At 37.2% G+C, this 19,893-nt stretch overlaps 1 protein-coding gene across 2 annotated transcripts in view; it reads right to left on the reverse strand.

Moving 5' to 3' along the window:
* The window catches only part of UNC80 (unc-80 subunit of NALCN channel complex), a 159,903-nt gene that overhangs the window by 86,640 nt on the left and 53,370 nt on the right, over positions 1 to 19,893 (reverse strand). For both annotated transcript variants that reach the window (XM_087819609.1, XM_087819608.1), the window contains exons 23-25: positions 8,000 to 8,212; positions 6,102 to 6,237; positions 3,853 to 3,986 (exon numbers count right to left, since the gene is read on the reverse strand). In XM_087819609.1, the coding sequence (XP_087675735.1) occupies positions 3,853 to 3,986; positions 6,102 to 6,237; positions 8,000 to 8,212 (483 nt within the window). The remainder of the gene's footprint in view (positions 1 to 3,852; positions 3,987 to 6,101; positions 6,238 to 7,999; positions 8,213 to 19,893) is intronic.

A 19,893-nucleotide genomic window follows, 5' to 3' on the forward strand; every position in this document is an offset into this window, starting at 1 on the left:
TGCACTGGCTCATAGCTTGGCCTCTCCTGGACAACACCAAGCCCAGCACAGTAGCAGCCATCTACGGTTTGCTGTGTAGCTCATGCTGGGTCACCCTGGGCAAGACACTGGCACAGGCTGACTTTGCACCTCCTGGGAGGCCCCAGAGACAGTGCACCTGGTGGTCAGACTCGACCACGCTGGATTATAACCCTACCACATCCACGAGTGACACTCAAGGGGTGCACTTGGTGAACACCAAAGCTCCACTGAAGTAAATCCTGCTCCACAGGGGTGTCTCCAGCACAGCAGCTCTTTGGCTGTAGTTGCAGCTGGTCCTCACAGCTGATTCCCAGGGGGGTCAATTCCTCCCAGTGATGCCAACAGCAACCAAGGCTCAACTATAACAGGACAGTGCACACAGCCCACACAGGGGAGCACCTAGAAGGTCCAGCTCAGGTGACTGGAGAGGCTGAGCCACTGGACCCTACAGGACACCTACTACACAAAGCCACTCTACATATTTCATAGCAGCTCTACCTAATTCATAGAAACAAACACCGGAAGCTGCCAAAATGTGGAGGCAAAGAAACATGTCACAAAGGAAAGAACAGAAGAAATCTCTAGAAGAGAAACTAAATGAAATAGACCCAAGCAAGCTAACAGATACAGAGTTCAGAATTATGGTTATAAGGATGCTCAAGGATATTAGTATGAGTATGACGAAAATAACAGAAAATTAATGACATAATAAAGTACCAATCTGAAATGAAGGCTACATGAACTGAAATGAAGAATAATTTACAGGGAATCAACAGTAGAGTAGAGGATGCTGAGAATCAAGTCAGCAATTTGGAACATGAGGAAACAAAAAACACCCAACCAGAAGAGCAAAAAGAAAAAAGAATCCAGAAATATGAAGATAGTGTACGGAGCCTCTGGGACAACTTCAAGAGGCCCAACATTAGTATTATTGGGCTGCCAGAAAGGGAAGAAAGAGACCAAGAAATTGAAAACCTATTTGAAAAAATAATTACAGAAAACTTGCCCTACTTGGGGAAAGAAATAGACTTACAAGTCCAGGAAGCACAGAGTGTCCCAAACAAGAGGAACCCAAAGAGGCCCACAGCAAGACACATCATAATTAAAATGACAAAGTTTAAGACAAAGAACGAGCGCAGCAGGCATGGCTCAGTGGTTGAGCGTCGACCTACGATCCAGGCAATCGGTGTTCATTCCCGGTCAGGGCATATGCCCGGGTTGCGGGCTGCAGCCAATCAATGACTCTCATCATTGATATTTCTGTCTGACTCCCTCTCCTTTCCTCTTTCTGAAATCAATAAAGATATATTTAAAAAAAAAAAAGACAATGAATCTTAAAAGCAGCAAGAGAAAAGCAATTAGTTACCTACAAGGGAACACCCATAGGACTGTCAGCTGATTTCTCAAGAGAAACTTTGTAGGCCAGAAGGGAGTGGTAAGAAATATTCAAAGTGATGAAAAACATGGAACTACAACCAAGATTGCTCTACCCAGCAAAGCTATCATTTAGAATTGAAGGTCAGATAAAGAACTTCTCAGACAAAGAAAAGGTAAAGGAGTTCACCACCAAACCAGCACTACAGGAAATGTTGAAGGGTTTTCTTTAAGAAGAAGCCAATGAACAAAATAATGTGATGAACTAAATAGATCCAGAGACATTGACGCATACAACAGATGATCATATTTCAGAGAGAAGGGGGAAGGGGTGGGAAGAGATTAACCAAAGAAGTTATACACATATATGCATAATCCATGGACACAGTCAATAATGGGGTGAAGGCCTAGGAGAGGGTGGGAGCGAGGTGGAGGGGGTCAATTGGAGAGAAAAAAATGAGACACTTGTAATACTTTCAACAATAAAGATAAATTTTTAAAAAATGTTACCAAACTAATAAAGCACTATGAAGATCTATAAATACCCTTGCAGCAAATGTTTTGTTAAAACTTTAGAATATTTCATTTTGATGGTATTTATGCTGAGCCTGATAGATTCGCTATTTAATACAATTTCTTAAAAAAGCAATTTCAAGCATTTTCAGCATCTGTGTTGGTAAAATAGTTTTATGGCACTCATTGCTTTTTCTATAGTAGTTTAGAATTCAACAGTTTCTTTCTCATTTATCTTATAAAGGTCACATCTCCACAAAATATATGAACCTACACTTGAAGTGAAAATCCTAATGTAATGAATAAAAGATTTCTGAGCCCCTGTTAAAGGCATTAGAGCAGTGAAAACTTTCGTCTCATTGACTGAATGACTGCAAGCTCTGTTTTAGCTTAATTTCTTGGCATTTCCTACTAGTCTGCAAGTTGGTTATACAGTAATTTTTAAAAGATGTGACTGATTAAAAAAATAAATTTGTTATAATAATAAGGGTCATTAAACTATAGCTTTATAGAGTTGAATGGGAAAACAAAAATAACTGAGTCAAACTTTAAGATTCTCTTTTTAAATTTCAATAGATCAAAATAGTGGCCAATAAAAATATGAAAACTTAGAAGTGAATACATTTCTGTGTTTTTATGAAGACTGGTATAATTAGAATGTTGATAGGATAATACTGACAGATTCTTACAGACATTTTATCATACTGGATTTTAGACTACACACATGTGTTAAGTGGTGGCCTTGATTTGATTTTATAGAGGAGCTTCAACATAATAGTAAAGTTAACAATTCAGAAAATTAGAGGCCCAGGTTAATATAAAATTAAATAAGAGTAGTAGGAGGAACTGCTTTTTTCAATATCCAAATCATCATTTGGATAGTTTCACATTCCAAATGTGGGTATGTTTCTCTTAAAAGTATATATTTCACCCATACATGTTTCCAACTTGAAAATATCTACTTTATGTTTAGAGTGAAAGGAAACAGGCTTTGCAAACACTGGAAGAGCAGAGGGAGGGGCACTGCTCAGGAATCCCAGCACACATTCTTTAGGCCCCACCAGGATTAGTGTATGGCCTTGCTAATGCTGCATTTGGTTAAAAAAATAGGGGAGCTGGTGGATTGTAAAATTCACTTAAATGAAAGCACATAGACTGTTGGTGTAACACTTTTCCTGAGTGAGTAGTTTAAACCTTGTGTAAAGCAAAAAAAGAACTTGTCCAGTTCCTTGGCTCTGGCCTGATGATGCCTCTATTGAAAGAATCACTGGAAATTCAGTGCTTATTAGAGAACTATGGGCCAAAAAAAATGGCTCTGAGATGTGTCCCTGTCCCATACACTCTGTGAAGGCTCTTGCTCTTACATGGTGTTTTTATCTTCTGTTAAACAAATCAGGCCCTGATGGTAAGAATGTGTGTCTGTGTGTGTGTGTATGCATATCTTTTCCTGCCCATCCATAAGAAATACTTCAGGAATAGAATATAGGTTTGGGAATATTTAGATGCCAAAAAGAAATCTTTTTATCCATAATTTCAATGAGAAAACTCATTGGAAGCACATTTCTATGTGGATTTATTAGCAGCTAGTATGAAAAAAAAAATCTGTCAGAGATTTCTAAAACATGCTGGCCAGAAAACCCTCACAGCTTGCAGCATGAAGGAACCCACATGTTCTTAGACATTCTAGCATTACTGATAGTGATTAGTCAAACATTTTACCTGGAGATGCTATATTCTATGATTTCAAGGTCAACTTGAGAGTTACTTTTTTTTTAATAGAGGAAAGAAATTTTATTTCTATATATGAAAATCCCTTGGTTGAATTTTGAATTATATGACACATTTGGCCATTGGGCATTTGAGGAAAACAAGGATACTCAAAACCAAGTCACATGTCTTAGTCTCACCAAGTAGCCTGACTATTGACACGCATGCTTTTCTTACCACCAGAGGCTCAGTGCGTGGTCTGGGCAGGCAAGAAAAGGTCTCTCGGAGGAAGGTGGTAATTTCCAGGAGAAGCTGGCACGCTGCCATCTTCAAAGCAAAGGGGCAGCCGCATTTAGAGGGGTTCACAGTACCTATGGAATGAAAGAGCTCTTTCATAAGTAAACAAACTAAAATACAGAGAGGCACGGTTTAATGAATATAGCTACACATGTGTAAAATCAAATTGCATATGAGAACGGTACCTAAACATGTTCAAAATGAAAGTGCATATGAGAATGTTACCTATAAATGTTCAATTTACCTATTCCCTTTACCGTAATCTTTGCATAAACAGGCCCCTCTCTTTTTCCATTTTGTCACTCTATAATGAGTGCCTGAGTATTAAAATGGCATTCAAGAACCAAATTATTCTTACCACCTCATAGAGCAATGAATGCAGCTCGACTAAACTAGAAAGCCTCTTAATGAAAACAGGAGTGGGAAAGCAGTTTTGCAAGATTTTCACATCACTGTTCAAGCAGATTTAGACTGTATACATGGCAGTGAACTAGATTTGAAACTACAAAAATTCTGCGGATTCATTTCATGAGAGACATCCCTCTTAATGTTCTGAGGCCAGTGAAGTTGCTTCAGTTCTAGCCCAGATATATTTCTGCAGCAGACATAAGGCACCCTTGATCACCTCTATCATCCAGCGTATACAATTTAGCCTGTCATATTAAGGTATAGCTATACTAGAAGTATGCAAATATTCTCCTTTGCTCTAAAGCAGACTGGTCTTTGAATGGGTGAAACATTGCATCCACCATAGATCAAGTAGTGAATTTTTCTCTAAAGGCAGATAATGGCAAAGTTTATACCACAGAGGCTTTTTAAATTCTCAGGATTTAAAAGTCTCACATACATACCATCACAAAACAAGCAGAAATATATTGATTACTTATCAGTGTTCAGAAAAGAAGACCAAAGCCATGGAAAGTTCTGTCTCTCATAAAAGAAGTTATCTATTTTGAATGAATCAAGTCATTGAGTGAACAATATCCTTGCATATCAACATTCTTAAAAATATCTCTAAAATATTTCCCATTAGGCTTTCTTAATTGAATAGAATATATACTTCACAGTTTATATTGACAGTAGGAGGAAATTATGGTCTTTCTGAAGATATCTGGCTATTGTTTCCTCAGGAAAACCATTATTTTCTCTCCAGAGGTAGTATGTGGTGGGTGATAATGCCTCTTTTTAAAAATGAGACAAACTCCTTTAGAATTTCTAGACCGATATGTGTTTGTACCATAATTATCTTTTAAATGCAAGATGAGCTATGTATTGACCTGAAAGTGGAATGAAACCAGACATTCCAACCTTATGTTTGATGGAGGCTACATGACTCTAGAAGTTCCCTGGATGTGCAATGGTTTTCTAAAAATAATTAAACACTGAATATTCAGTATAAACTTATGGATCTGTTCTTTTACTTCTGAGGTTTTCATCTAGATTCTTCTTATCAGTCCTGTACACAATGAGCTTGGCCTTAGTTCAAGGTCTCTCATAACTATCATCTCAAATATTCTGTTACAATGAACAAGGACTGAGTAATTTATGAGTTTACAGAAAAGATAATATACCGGGTATAACACACTGTAAATGGTACTTAGGTGGTCTCATAGGGATTCAATTGTCTATTATAATTTTAACAAATAACTACAGTACAGAAGACATTCGTAGTTTTAACAGTCTGAATCCTTTGATATTACAATTTCATGTTAAATGATACCATATACTTGGATTAAATATTACAATATATTAGTGATTTAGGAAGTATGTCATGCTCAGTTTCCTTTGGTATAACTTTTATTTTTTTTAAATCTCCAAAAGCAATAATAAAACACAAAATCTGACCAAACCTCTTCTGGGACAGTAATATTCCACAACTTAATTTTCTCAGAGAGGCCTAATACTAATCTTTGTATACTAATAAGAGTCAGAGACTACAAAACAATGGAAGGTCCACATGGCCTGCAACTCTCTGCTCCCGTCTATAGTCTCTTCTTTCTGGTTCTTGCCCTGCCATGTGTGTGGCTTTATGCATATGCTTTACGTCCATGCACAGGGAATAGGGGGAGAGGCGCCGTGGGGAGACATGGCAAGGTGGTAAGAGTATGAGAGGAGAGAGAAATATTAAGTGCTCCCAAAGCAGAGGTTCTTACAAGCAGGGGTTCTTGTAGTAAAGGGAGTCTCCTTACTGTCATCTAAAAAGTCTTCTTCCTCATCTTCCTTTCTCAGCCTCCTCTTGGTCTCTTCGTCATAAATGAGACCCAGCAGGTTGGCTGGGCTCTCACTTTCCCCGTGGCACAGCTCATTCAATCGGATGCCAATTGCCTACCACAGAGGCAAAAAAAAGAAACAGCACCAAGTATACCAGACTGCAAAGCAGGCTTTCGCATTACAGAGGCCACAGCCAACCAAGGAATGGAAGTTCTTCCAGCACAAGCCTCCTCTGTTTGCCATAGTGTTGCTGCCACCGTGGTCTCCAATGTGGAAACCCAGAGATGGAAGCCGTTGATGCCACCTTCGAGGTCATGTAGACTAAAGACTTGTAGGAACTGGAATGATACCTTTGTATAGTTATATACATTTACTCAGTGAAAATACATTCATTTACCTATGGGTCACTTATTTTATAGGTCTCATATAAGGGAGTATGTGGTCTTTCATGGAAGGTTTTGTTGCAGTAAAAATAAGAAGTCACTGTTCCTCAGAAGACTTCTGATTATGCTATTTTATGAGCATGTCATTCTCATGTTCATGAGTTTGGAGGTTGACAAGAATTCTGGTACTGCAATTTTATTTACATCTGCAATTATATATGCACCTACTGGCTTTTTTATAGACTTTGTTCCCCTCTCCATGATACACTGAATTAGTAAGAAATACTAACTATTCTTTTGGCAGAGTACCCAACATCAACATTAGAAATAGGAGAAAAGATCTTGCAGTTCTTGAAGCTGAACTGCATTTTACATTCTGAAGGACAACCAAAGGTTCCAGGACGGGGGGGACCTTGTCACCCATTTGAGGGATGCTGTGCTTGTTGCCTGGAAACTCAAAGACAAACCACATAGCCTGCTTTCAAATATGAATGTAATAACTTATTATTATAGAACGTCCCTTAGATGCAAAGGATTGAGATAAATGTTCTTTAGATACAATAGTTCACTTGACTTCATCACCCACAATCTTGGTATGATTTGAACGAAGGTTGCGGAGAGCGGAGATGCCAGGCTAAGCAATTTGAGTTCCATCCCACGGGAAAGGGAGGGCCACTGAAGCATTGTAAGTGGGTAGGGAGCACAATCTGATTTGCATTTTAGCCTAATCACTCTGACAGCAGTTTGGAGAACGAATGAGAGGGGCAAGTCTGGAGGCTGGGAGATAAATATGCATGTTCTGCTTTTAGATGGGCTATGCCCTACAGAGATCATTTTACTAGCAGCGCGTAGGATTTGTTCCTGTGGGGAGGAGAATGAATGGGAAAATGTCTTAGTCATCCAGCCTGAAGGGGCATTAGTGATGTGGAGGGGGTGGAATCAATGAGGGAAAGAGGCTTGGAACCTGTTCAAAGGCTGTCATTTTAGATGATGGTGGAATCATTAATAATAATAGAAATGCTAGGAGAGGGTAGAGTTGTGGGGGTATTTAGATGGGAGGAACAGTGTTATTTTGGTCAGATGGAGTATTAAGTGAACGCCTCCAGAGTGCAATTGGCAATGCTGGCCTGGGATCTGAAGTGTCCTGGACAGAGAAGTCTATGCCACTGCCACACAGTTAACAGAAGCACAGGAATAAATGTAGCCCTGGGGGAAATTATACAGAAAGAAATCATAAGATATCCTGGGAAAACACATTTACAAGCAGGAAGGAAGTAGAGGACCAGGGAAGGAGACAGAAGAGTAATAATGTCTAACTTCCTACATTTATTGGGGCATTAAATGAATTAAGATTCTTTTCCCCTAAGATGTTTTGTTCAGTGCCTGGCACATAACAGATACTCAATACATTGTCTCCCAAACAGACAAGCAAACATATCATCTTCACTTCACTCAAGCAGCCTAATTTTTATAGAAGAAAATCAAAAGCTCACGTCTCCCCATTGGTAGAAGAGCTTGGCAGCGTTCCACTGCAGCTTCTGGTTCCGCTTGTTGCCCATGATGGGTGACCGTCCCCTGGACAGGCCTTTCTTGGTGATATTCACGTGGTGGCCTTTCATCCACTCGGGCCAGTTGCCACGGTTGCAGCGGTGAACGAAACGGGCACATTCCAGGAACAGTGCTGCTCTGGCTACCACAGGGGCTTCCTGAGTTGGGGGTGGGAACGAGCAATGTGGGGTTAATGAAGGACAGGTGGACCTTAAGGGAATTACTATGTACCCTTAGTTCATTGGAGTTTTTATTTGCTTTCGCTGTGTTTCCCAGGATGGCATTAGCGTGGTTAACACAGTAGTGGGAAATCTGGAAAATGAATCCATGAAGGCAAATTTGGACACTGAAGAATTAGACATTTTAAGTAGGTCTCCGTGTTTACTCTTCTCCTTCTGCAGAATCTCAAGTAATTTCATGACTCTCTTTGCATGTTTAAGAGGCAGCTGGGATTTGAGTATGAGAGTGAAATGATTTTTAATAAGTTTTTAAATACACAGCTTTTTTAAACCTTAAATTTTAACATGAAGCAAACAAATACTCAATTTCTAGAACTAGTTTTATGCTAACCCAGGATGTCAATAGTGTTTGTTCCAACAATAATCTATTATCTATGACCATCCACACGCTCCAAGAAAATGCAACTGCTCCAGAGCACTGGCTGGTAAGGAAAGGAAGCGCTTACTAGATTTTGTTGAGTTAGTCCCCCCCCCCAACTTTGTCATGAGTAACAGATTGAATTCTGTTTAAACATGGCTTTAATTGAAAATGTTCGATGAAAAGGAAATTATTTAATTGATAAATTAAAAACAGCATTTCAGAAACTTAAACGTGTGGTTCCATCTTGTCATGATGAGATGTGTTTAAAAAAACAAAAGAACAACTTTCAGTTGGTACCCAGGTAGGGTGAGATCTCTACTGAACTCTTCACAAGCTAAAAAAATGTTTTTTACTAAGAGGAGTGTTAAGTTTCCCATAGAAGGTCAACAGGTCACAAAAAATACATGCACCAACAATTAATGTGTATTTTGACTTGTGCCAGTTTTAAAAAAATGCATCACAATATTAGCCATCACCTCAGTTACCTAATAACCACAGGTTGCTTAGTAACCACAGATTTTCAAATTGAAACATTTTTCTTCATTTCAAGCAATAGTGTTATGCATTGATCCATAATGTTAAAATAGGGGCTAATATATAGAGTATCAATGACATGTTAATTAATTTTTATGAATTGTAATTCTTAATTATCATAGTCTTCTGTGATCTAGAAAAAAAATTTTCTTTTTAATATTTTTCAAAATGTGGTATAATTTTTCCATTATCATATAGCTGAGAAGGGGTGGGCATAGGCTTCAACCCCAAGTCTCTCTGATATACATGTCTGTGCTGGGTTCCTCTTTGGTATCTAATTGTCGTAATTTATACTCATACGAATCTTGGTCAAAGATGATTTCTAGAATGCATGTAAAAAGTCATTGTTTAAAAATGGGACATTAATGTCAATGTTATTTTCTAAAACACAAATATATGATCACATCATTTTCCCATTAAAATCTATTATCAACTCCATCCACCCACCTCAATCATAAAATAAAAAAGATACTTAATCTTGCTGTTTGGTTCATCTCCCCTTCTATCCCCCTCTCAAGTACTCTATAGTCCAGTTATGTCAAACTGGTAAAAGTCTCCCATATATGACATCTCTTACCTTTCTATTTGTTGTTCCCATGGCTTTCAGAGCCTTTCAACCCCTTTTCCATCTGGCAGATTCCCACTTTTAAGATTCAGTTTAGTTACCTCCTCTAAAAAGTCTTCCTTAATCCCTTCCCTTGTTAGGCTACTTCATACTTTGGTTGGCTACTTTATACTTTTGAGTTCCACAGTATCTCAAATATACTGGATGATTCAAGTAAGTTAGCCCTTTAAGTATTTTCTCATTGACTACAACTTAAAAGAAGCCATCAAGAAGAATGCTAATAAGAAATACATTTATAAACAAAACTAATTTTACAAAGCATATGATGAATTGCCAGGACACACAAAGTAAACCTATGTGAAGAGGCAGAATACAAGATGAACACTGATGGTGAGAACCCATCATCAAGTGTTGTTGCCAAGACTTGGTAGTGGATCACAGGGATAAAGACTTGAGACTACAAAAGGTCAAATGACTTTCTGCATCAAACCTTATCAATATTGTGGTGCCATAACATATAGACTAAACTCTACTTGTATTAAATATTTATTTTATTAAACAGCTCGGATATGCTAATTGGTCTCTGGAAAAGGCTGGAACATCTGTCCCTAAAAGTGAATGGCAGTCTGCAGGGGAAGTTGAGTGTGGCAATTTATTCTTATTCTGACACATTTTGACATGTTCCCAATACGAAGCGATGGGGTTTATTGTTTAGTGACAGGAAGACAGAAACAACACTGCTGGGAAGAGCATTATGTTATGAACCCTGGCTCCATCAGGATCAGCAAGGGCGAAACTTAGCCTAACTCAAATGTGTTGGGCAGACGATCCTTTTATTGCCCTTAACTGTTAGATGGCCTGAGAGGATTAACAATAAATCAATAAATAGCCCAAACTGTGCTACATGAGGCTTCATATATATCTTGGCTTCCATTGTTTAGAGAAAATGGTTTTATTTGCTTAGGAAAGTGAAGGTGTTTTGAATGGAAAGCAATTTCAATTCTCTGCTCTCAAAAACTTATAATAAAACAGATATTTTCAGTTACTGGCCTTAGGAAATCCTAATCTATGTCTGTAAATGGAATTACGATCAATATGAAAATAATTCCCATTAACTCTACAGCACAACATTAAGGGGAGGGTTGGTTCTTATCTGATGAATTTGATCCATGGAAACTGCAAAACCCAGGAACATTTGGAAATGTCACTGTCTGCCTTAGGGGATGATGACAGAGAGGAATTCAAATATTGACTTTTTACTACAGTCCTCATGAGCCTGATGGATGAAAACAGGCCTGGGGAGCCTACTGTCAAGAAGGCAGTAAACCATACCAATCTCTGAGGTACTGTAGTGTGCATATTACTATATAGGCTACTGAGGGAGGTGTTGAGGTACAAAGCCAAGAACTTCAATGCGCATCCTAGCAGAAGATACTTAGACACGAGTGCTGAATTCACAAGGCGTGTAAAAAGCATTCAGGGCAGTCTAGAGTGGGTGTGGCTGTGAGGGGTATTTTCTCGTATCTTTCAGAGTGTAGTTCAGAAAATATTGATTTCAGAAGCTGGGTTATGGAACACCGTGGACAAAGGATCCTTCCTGGACGTAAAGGGGAGTCAAAGTTCCTCTCTTAGGATAGAGCTTACCTCTTACGGCTCAGTGCAATCTGAAGCGGCAGCAAGAAATGGAGGCATGACAGAATGGATAGAGATGGATTCACACCACAGAGAAAGACAGCACATGGAGAAAGGGAATCGGAAGAAGGCTGCATGGCTGAAAAGAACCACAGAGCATCGGAGGTGCAGTTAAAAGTGAATATCTAACCAGCATTTGACACCGCTGGCCTACCACAGAGAATCTGCTGATGGCCCTGGGAGAAAACTAGGCATATTTCCATTTCTTCTTTCTTATTAGCATGTCTGCCAAATCACCTTGTAGTGTCCCACTGTGCCACAGAATGGCTTCTATTCCATTTTGCCCCTACTTCATAGGTCCCAAGCAAGCAGGAATCAATTTTAACTGGGAAGGCAAAACATTAGGCAGACTATATGGGATTTCTAAGACTGGAGGTCAAAAATCGTCAAATACTAACAACTTCATATGATTCAGTCTTACATAGGGTGTTTCCTGCAACAGCTACCACAAAATGCCATGTCTTCATGCAGCTTGGATTCCTCTAACATTCCACAGCTAGAAAACTTGGAGCATCTGGCTACTTTCCCTTGACTTTCATTGTCACTTTTTCCTGCGTTTTATAAGATCATTATGTATATTGACTGTTTCCTCTATGAGAGCGAAGCAGAGAATTGGAATACTAATTCAAACAGCTGCACTTTATTTCGCCTGGGGACCTAGAAAATATTGGTACCCAGATACGATGGTTAATTGAAGATTATAACTGCTTACATTCCTTTCCCTGAAGGACTTTATCTAAGCATATTATGTGAGAAGAAACCCTGACCGATCCTGAAAACTCCTATAACAACACTGAACAGGAATAAACTTTTCAAAAATGCATATTTTATGTTGGCTCCTGGAGAATTGTATAATTTTTTTTATTCCCTTACCAAAATATATAAAGCTCTTGCTGGTGCAGGTTACCTATTTATTGAAAACTGGTGGGAATAAGCAGTTACTGTGGGCTGTACTGTACATTGGAGCCTAGTTTGCTGGAGGGCATTTGCTTGTGGCCAGTACTCATTACTTAGCCTGCACCCAGTTCTCTGTCTGGTTGCAATCATCAGGTAACTGACAGGCTGCCCTGCCCCTGCCACTTCTACAGTAGCTGGGGACAACTGAGGACATTAAGTTGTCAGGCTACCAGCAGACATTATTGTTTAGTACACATTCTGGATGGCTAGTCATTTTAACACTTACTCAGATCAGGCAAATATTTTGGATAAGTGTTGAAAAAACCAAGTGAGGACTTCTGTTTCTGACAATATGATGGATTAGGTGTGAAGACAAACTTCTTCTGATTTAGGCACTTAAAATACTAGATAAAATACCCAAACCATTCATTTTGGTTTTGCTTTAGAGTCTAACATGAGATAATAGACCAGTGAAGAGTTGAAATTAGAAGAAAATAGAATTCTGGGGTGGAGGTGGGGGGAGGGGCTTGAGCTAGTAAAGGAATATTTACCTCAAGGGTTTCTGCTGACTATAGAGAGACCAGGGCGTGAGTTTTCAATAGGCCACAAGTTAGATGCCTGTGCCCAAGTGGAATAGGTCAGGTAATACAGTCCTACCTAAAGCCAAGATCCCAGATGGGGCTACCATCACTGGATGAATGACAAAAAGATCTGTTCCACGAAAGTGGACTTACCTGACTACCCTTGGACCAGCATAAGAGACAGAGAGAGAGAGAGAGAGAGAGAGAGAGGGAGGGAGGCAGGGAGTCTTTAAAATTCCTAATCAAAATCCTATATTCTCATATAAGTTTGGACTAGAATGGGCATTACTTCCATGCTCCTTGCCCTCAAAAATATAGTTTAAAAACTATCTTGGGGATGTTTCCAGGTGCTTGAGGAAAGAAACAAAAATCCTCTCTGGAGGAATACTTTACACCAGAACTTCTCAAATCTTCAAACCTGAGAATGCATAAGGGTCACTTTGGAATATGGGTGAAATAGATTCTTTGGTCCCAGCCCCAGAGATCCTGATTCTGTAGGTCTTTGCAAGGCCTAAAGATTTGCATTTCTAACTTGCTCCCAGATGATGCTGGTATTGCTGGTCCACTGAATAACACTGCTTTCTACACAGATCTTAAAGAATTCTCACAAAGTTCCAAGGAGTTAAGCTTACATTAAAAATACACTTTAAAAAATCCAGCATGAGTGAGAGTCAGATGGAACAGCAAAGTGTAGAATCAAATCCACAAACACTGCAGTTATTGGAATTACAGTGGATCAAATATGGATAAAGATTAATGGGGGTATTGAAAGTATAGTGAGGAATTACATTATCAAAGTTGACCAGACAATTTAAAACAAGAATCAAATAGAACTTTTATAAATAAAAGAGGTAGTACTTAAAATTTAAAGCTCAATGGATAGATTAAAACACTGGCTAGATGAGGTTTTTTTCCAACTTGAGCACTATTGACCATTTGGGAGCAGCACACTACATTTTATGGGATGTTTATCAGCATCTTTGGTATCTACTCACTAGCTGCCAGTAGCAATACTCAGTTTATGACAAATAAAAATTCCATCAGGCATTGTTGGGCAAAATTATCCCTGGTTAAAAACCATGGGGTTACACAGAGTTGAAAAATGAGAAAAGACAGAAGAGATATGTCAGAAAATTACCCAGGATACAGCATAGAAAGAGAAAAAGAAATGAAAAATATGAGAGGTTGTCAAAACAGAGAACTGAAAAAAGTTTATCATAAATCTTTTTAATTTATGGAAGTAAAGATTAAAGAAAATGTGAAAGACACAATCTTTAAAAAGATAATTAAATTTTCTGAATAGATGTAGTATGCCAATTACATTATTGGGGGGCTTAGTGAACCTCAAATAAGAAAAATAAGCTAGAAAGATTTTAGTGAAATGGCAAGATATCAATAATAAAGAGAAGTGATTACAAGGAACTGCAGTGGGGGAGGGAGGAATAGATTACCTACAAGGGAATGTCAGTTAAGCCAGGTCCAGCTGTTGAGACAGAGTATATAACTCAGGATACACGGGGAATGGAACAGAATCGTACCCATGCATGTGTGGAAACATGCATTATTTTTCCACATAAAAAAAGAAAGAAAACAAGTTCCTATGTTATATCATTGACACAGTCCATTCTAGTTAAAGATGTAAATGTGAAGTGTATATTTGAAAACTTTTAGAGGAAAATATAAGAATGCATTTATTACCTGGAAATTTCTTTAAAAAGACATAAAGATGCTATCCACAGAAGAAAATTTTGATTAAGTAAATTACATTAAGTTAAAATTTTCTTTCCATTAAAATACAGCATAAAGAATGAAAAAATAAGTCACAAACTGGGAGATGATACAATGTAAGAACAGAAAATGGATTATTATCCACACATCTATATTCTTTCTTAGAATTATGAATAAGGTAAATAATCCTCCAACAAGAAATAAACATGGGATCTTTCACCATGAAAAAAAAATTTCAAACTTTGGGCTGAAATGTAAAGTATTATTACTTTAATGCATCAGAGAGGTAAAAATAAAAATGTTGGACAATACAGATGTCATCAAGAACACAGAGCAAGAGCTTTTTATCACACTGCTGATGCCTGTGTTTAATTATTGCAACTATAAAATATGCTTTGGCATCATGATAGTAAAACTATGACTGAATTTTACTCTTAGGTGTATTTAGAAAATTATTATGAATCAAGGCCCATATTACAAGGCAGTAATTTTCATGGAGGCATTGTTCAAACCACCCAACATTCTGAAAACATAAAAAATGTACATCTAACATAAATGGGTATATACACTGTGGTATATTCAAACAAACAAATACCATTCATGAGTGAAAATTAATATATTAATGCTAAATGCCTCCAGGAAGAACCCCAACTCAATGCTGAACAAAAAGAGGACAGCATGCTTTAAATGAACTTCAAAACAGAGCAAAACAAAACAATATATTCTCTAGGGAAAGATTCATGTGGTAAAATAAAGAAAGCACAGGAATGATTATAACAAGGTTTACAAGAGCAGTATCCCCCGGGAGGTAGGGGTATGTGATGAGGGAAGAGACTACAGGAACTTTAAAGAAACTGGAAATGTCCTATTCTTTAAGGTATGTGGTATATATGTGACATTTAAATTTTTTCTTTAAACTCTACATATTTATGATATATTTCTTTTCATGCTACATTGTTAGAATATTTTTAAATATTCGATAGTATAGGAGTACCATTAGTTACTTGAATAATTGAATGTTTCAGATTTGGTTATTACTGAATTATTCCAACTTTGCTTATGATTCCAAAAAGAACACAATATTATTTGGCTTTGATAGCTCCTCTTATGAGTATCTTCCTATGTCCTTGAAAGGAGCTCATCTGCATTATCAACAGTTAGTCCTGTGATGCAGTGAAACTGATAGTGTGGCCATACCTATGGTAACAAAGGTCTCATTGTCTCCGGAGAGCTCCAGTTTACGTCTGTTTAACTGGTACAGTTACTGATAGCGCTCCCTTTCTCTCTCAAAAGTGTCCCAGTTTGGATAAAAATTATATAATCATTCCTCTTAAAGCCGTCTACTTAGGAAGTTATAAAATTTAACATGGATTAGGTTTTCTCCATCCCACAGACCAGGAAGGATTCTGTGATCTTACTGACTTTTTTTCCCATTGACTTTCTTATATTCATTAAATTGTTCCTAAAGCAAACTACATTATTAGTATTATTTATGCTAGTAAGTTACTAATGAATTAGAAATTACTATGCCTGTACATTTTATATATTCAACGGGATAAAAAAAGGGTAGAACATTCACCTAAAATAGACAGAAAACAGACAGAAGTACCTTTTGTTTGAACTGTTTAATTTTTCTTTTTTGTGTTTGTAGATTATATAAACCTAGAGATAACAAGTTCTTTCTAAAACACATCTTTTTAAAAATGCTTCATACTGCATCTATTAAATTTACACTAAACAGTATGAGGCAGAGCTGCGCTGAATTTAAAATTAAACCAATTACCCCAAAGTTTAATAGTCACAGCAATAATGACAAGAGGATCATTTAAAGAAAAAACCTTCAGATTGGCAAGAAGTCAAAGATTGACATTTCTAGTCGTTTTTTTCATTTAATAATACTTTTGATTCTGAAGAGAATTGCAAACTTGAAAAATAACAGTTAAATTCTATGATTAAGGCAACTAAACAATGAAAACTTCTGAAATAAATACTATGTCATAATGCAAAAACTATATTTAAGCTACACTTAAAAAATAAATGCTACATCCAACAAAAGCAAACAACAAAAGAGATGGCGAAAAGTGTTGAACTAAAACATGATAATGAACTGAACACATTCATCTTTTTCCACCCTCTCCCAAATCCTATCCCATGAAATGGCAGAATCTATAACTATGTTTATCTCTGTATCTATATCTACATCTGTATCTATATCTGCATCTGTATCTACATCTGCATTGTACCTGCCTGTCATCTCTCTCTTGTCAGTGTATCCATCTATGTCATTTAGATCTATATCTATCCTATATATTTCTATATTCACATTTTGATCTAGTAGGTAGCATTATAGATATTTCTAATTTATACATATATATGTATATGACTAAAACCATGAATGCATTGAAAATCATATTTTAAAAGTGAAGCATTTCTGAAAGACAGGAAGTCGATGAGATCAGATGTTAAGTGAAGCCAAATAAGGAGGAAACAATAGTTAAAAATACATTTAGCAGAGACATTTGTGAAAGAGTAATCCTGAGGAACTTCTAACCCAGACCAATAGGTATGAACAACTGTACCAATGACAGTAAACACAGAATACAACTTTAATTGAGCACATCGCACATGCAGTTATATTTCCCTTCCTCTTAGTCCACTTGTCAGAATTCACAAGTGACTTCAATTCTTTCACTTTTTTATACTCAAGAAAAGAAATTTATGTGTATCTTTGTTTGGGGACCGTTTCCTGGCTTGATTCTTTCCTTTTACATAAAGAAATAAGATAATTAATGTGAAAGTGCTCTATAAACTATCAAGTGTAATGAAAATGTTACTATTTTTATCTTTTACTACCACCAGCACCTGCCACCAGCACCATCATCTGCCACCATCACCATCATCAAGAGCACCACCACCACAGCTACCATCACCACCATCATCACCTATCCCATTTATTCAACCAACAAGGTCTACCTGGCTTCTCTCTGTGTTAGATAATGGAAACCACTGTACTCCTTTAAACTTTGACTGATTCTGACCCCTGGAACTCTGACTTTTGACCTCTGCATACTCCCTGGGCTTGACCCGGAATCAAAGACTCAGTATGCAGGAACTTATACTAATAAAATCACTTCTTGAGCCCCTTATACATTGGCCCCCCCACTGAGTCCAGTCTGGTAACAAAGAGCTCATTACTTTCCAACGCAGTTACTTCATCATTTGCCATCTACAATGATCAGAAAATGCTTCTTTACTTTGAGGCTTAAAAGACATTGCTTATTAGCATCAAGCTCCCCTTATTTTATTTCTTACCTTGAGATTTATAATACTGAGGTCAATCAGGGCGAAAGTGGGTTCACAGGAAAGTAAAAAAGGAGAGTCTAGTGGTCTTGTTTTATTTGGGGGAAATAAAATAAATTTTAAGTTTTCTATGGGATTCAGACAAACAACAGTAAGAGTCAAGCTACAGCCAGGAACAGAGTGTACCTGCACCTGGAAACTCCTGTCTCGCATCTCCTTGGAAACTCTAAGCATTATAGCAATTGGAAATCAGACAGATATAAGACCATTTGATGAGAGGGGAATGAAATCTCAGCATCCAAGAGACTTGATTATCAAAGTACCCATCAACATTCTTCTTAAAATAATCTCCATTCAGAAACCAAGTATCAGTTGGTTCTCTTGGGTTTTGTTCCCAAATCCTCAAGTGTGTTGCTCTCTTTGTGACAAGCCTCACATTTCTCCTATGCCTACATAGTATATACAAATCCTAAAAGCTTTCCACGTGGGAAGCAATTATTTCTTTGGTTTCTGTATCATCAATAAATGTTAATAAAAATCATTCCAATTATTTAACTGAAGAGTCTCATTTTGCCAGTGATTATGCATTAATCAAGATTGAGTTCTTAACATTTTTGGTTTCATGGATGGTTTGCGGGGGGAATCCAGGAACCTTCTAATATTATATGCTAAATTTTGTCTATAACTGAACTTCTTTTGGGAGACTTTCCATAGCTTTCATCCAATTCTAAAAAAACCTATGTCCCCAAATGTTTAAAATTACTACTTTAGAGGGTGAATATGTGGTGTGAATTTTTAAAGTTGAAAATCTATATTTTCTTATCATAAATTCTTCATTTGTAGCCACATAAGAAAACTCTTTTGAAGATTCATATGTTTTTGGACCATTAAAGACCATTCACAACCTTTTTTTTAATTATGGAAATTGTATTCATTTAAGTATATTTTTAATGTATTATGAGAGACTCATTCTGACTTATTTAAATAATTTTTTTATAGAGAAAACATATGCTATTGCTAGAGTCCTGAATGGAATCAGAAAACTGGCTAATAGTTTTTAGAGCTGACTGGTTTATGTGACCTTGAGCAAAGTCATCTCAGCTCTTCATGTTTTTGTTCTCTCATGTGAATGAAAATATCTGCTTGATAAAATCCATTGAATCATACATACTGATGTGAAGATTTTAGCTCAGGACCCCTGAAAGTATGGGGGCTTAGATCTTTCCAGTGAGTGAAGGACAATCTGTTCTCTCTGTCATCAGATACTTATTTCACTGGTAGTTGTCCAAATGCTATTTATTACCCCATTATTTTCCAATTTGTATGGCCAGCCGTTCCTATACCTTTCCCTCAATTTTTCAACAGTATGTTAAAATGAAATGATTAGTTATTATTTTCCTTAATCTTAACAGGTAATTGCTTAAGAAATTTGATGCTGTACTCCAAAGTAGCTGTGACTTTAGGATTGAGACAAACATAGACAGCCAGTACCTTTGGAACAAACACAAGCTTAAAGCACCTGTAAAGGGTCAATGCACAATTGCTATTGTGTATTTAACAACTGTTTGACTAGCTCTCGTCATCTTTCCTTTCTCAATCACATTTAAACTATCAGGCAAAAAGATTTTATTATTTTTGCATGTTTAAAAGTAAGTTCCTATAGTGATCTCACATAATTTTTAAATGAGAGAGTCAACATGTTGGAGTAGGAACTATGGGGTCTGTGAAGACAGACAGACCTAGGTTCCAAATCTGCCTCTATTATTTGCTGGTTTTGTTTCCCTGGCCTGTTAGTTGGTCTTTCTGAGCTTTGGTTTTTTTCCTTTGGAAAGAGAGTAGATACACAATAAATGTTAATCATTAGTTTAACCATCTTCGAACACTGTCCATTAGGACATCTGGGAAACAGATCACTAAACAAATACAATCTTCATAAGGAAAG

Source organism: Miniopterus natalensis, chromosome 8 (assembly GCF_054644295.1).
Source record: "Miniopterus natalensis isolate mMinNat1 chromosome 8, mMinNat1.hap1, whole genome shotgun sequence".
Taxonomy (NCBI): domain Eukaryota; kingdom Metazoa; phylum Chordata; class Mammalia; order Chiroptera; family Miniopteridae; genus Miniopterus; species Miniopterus natalensis.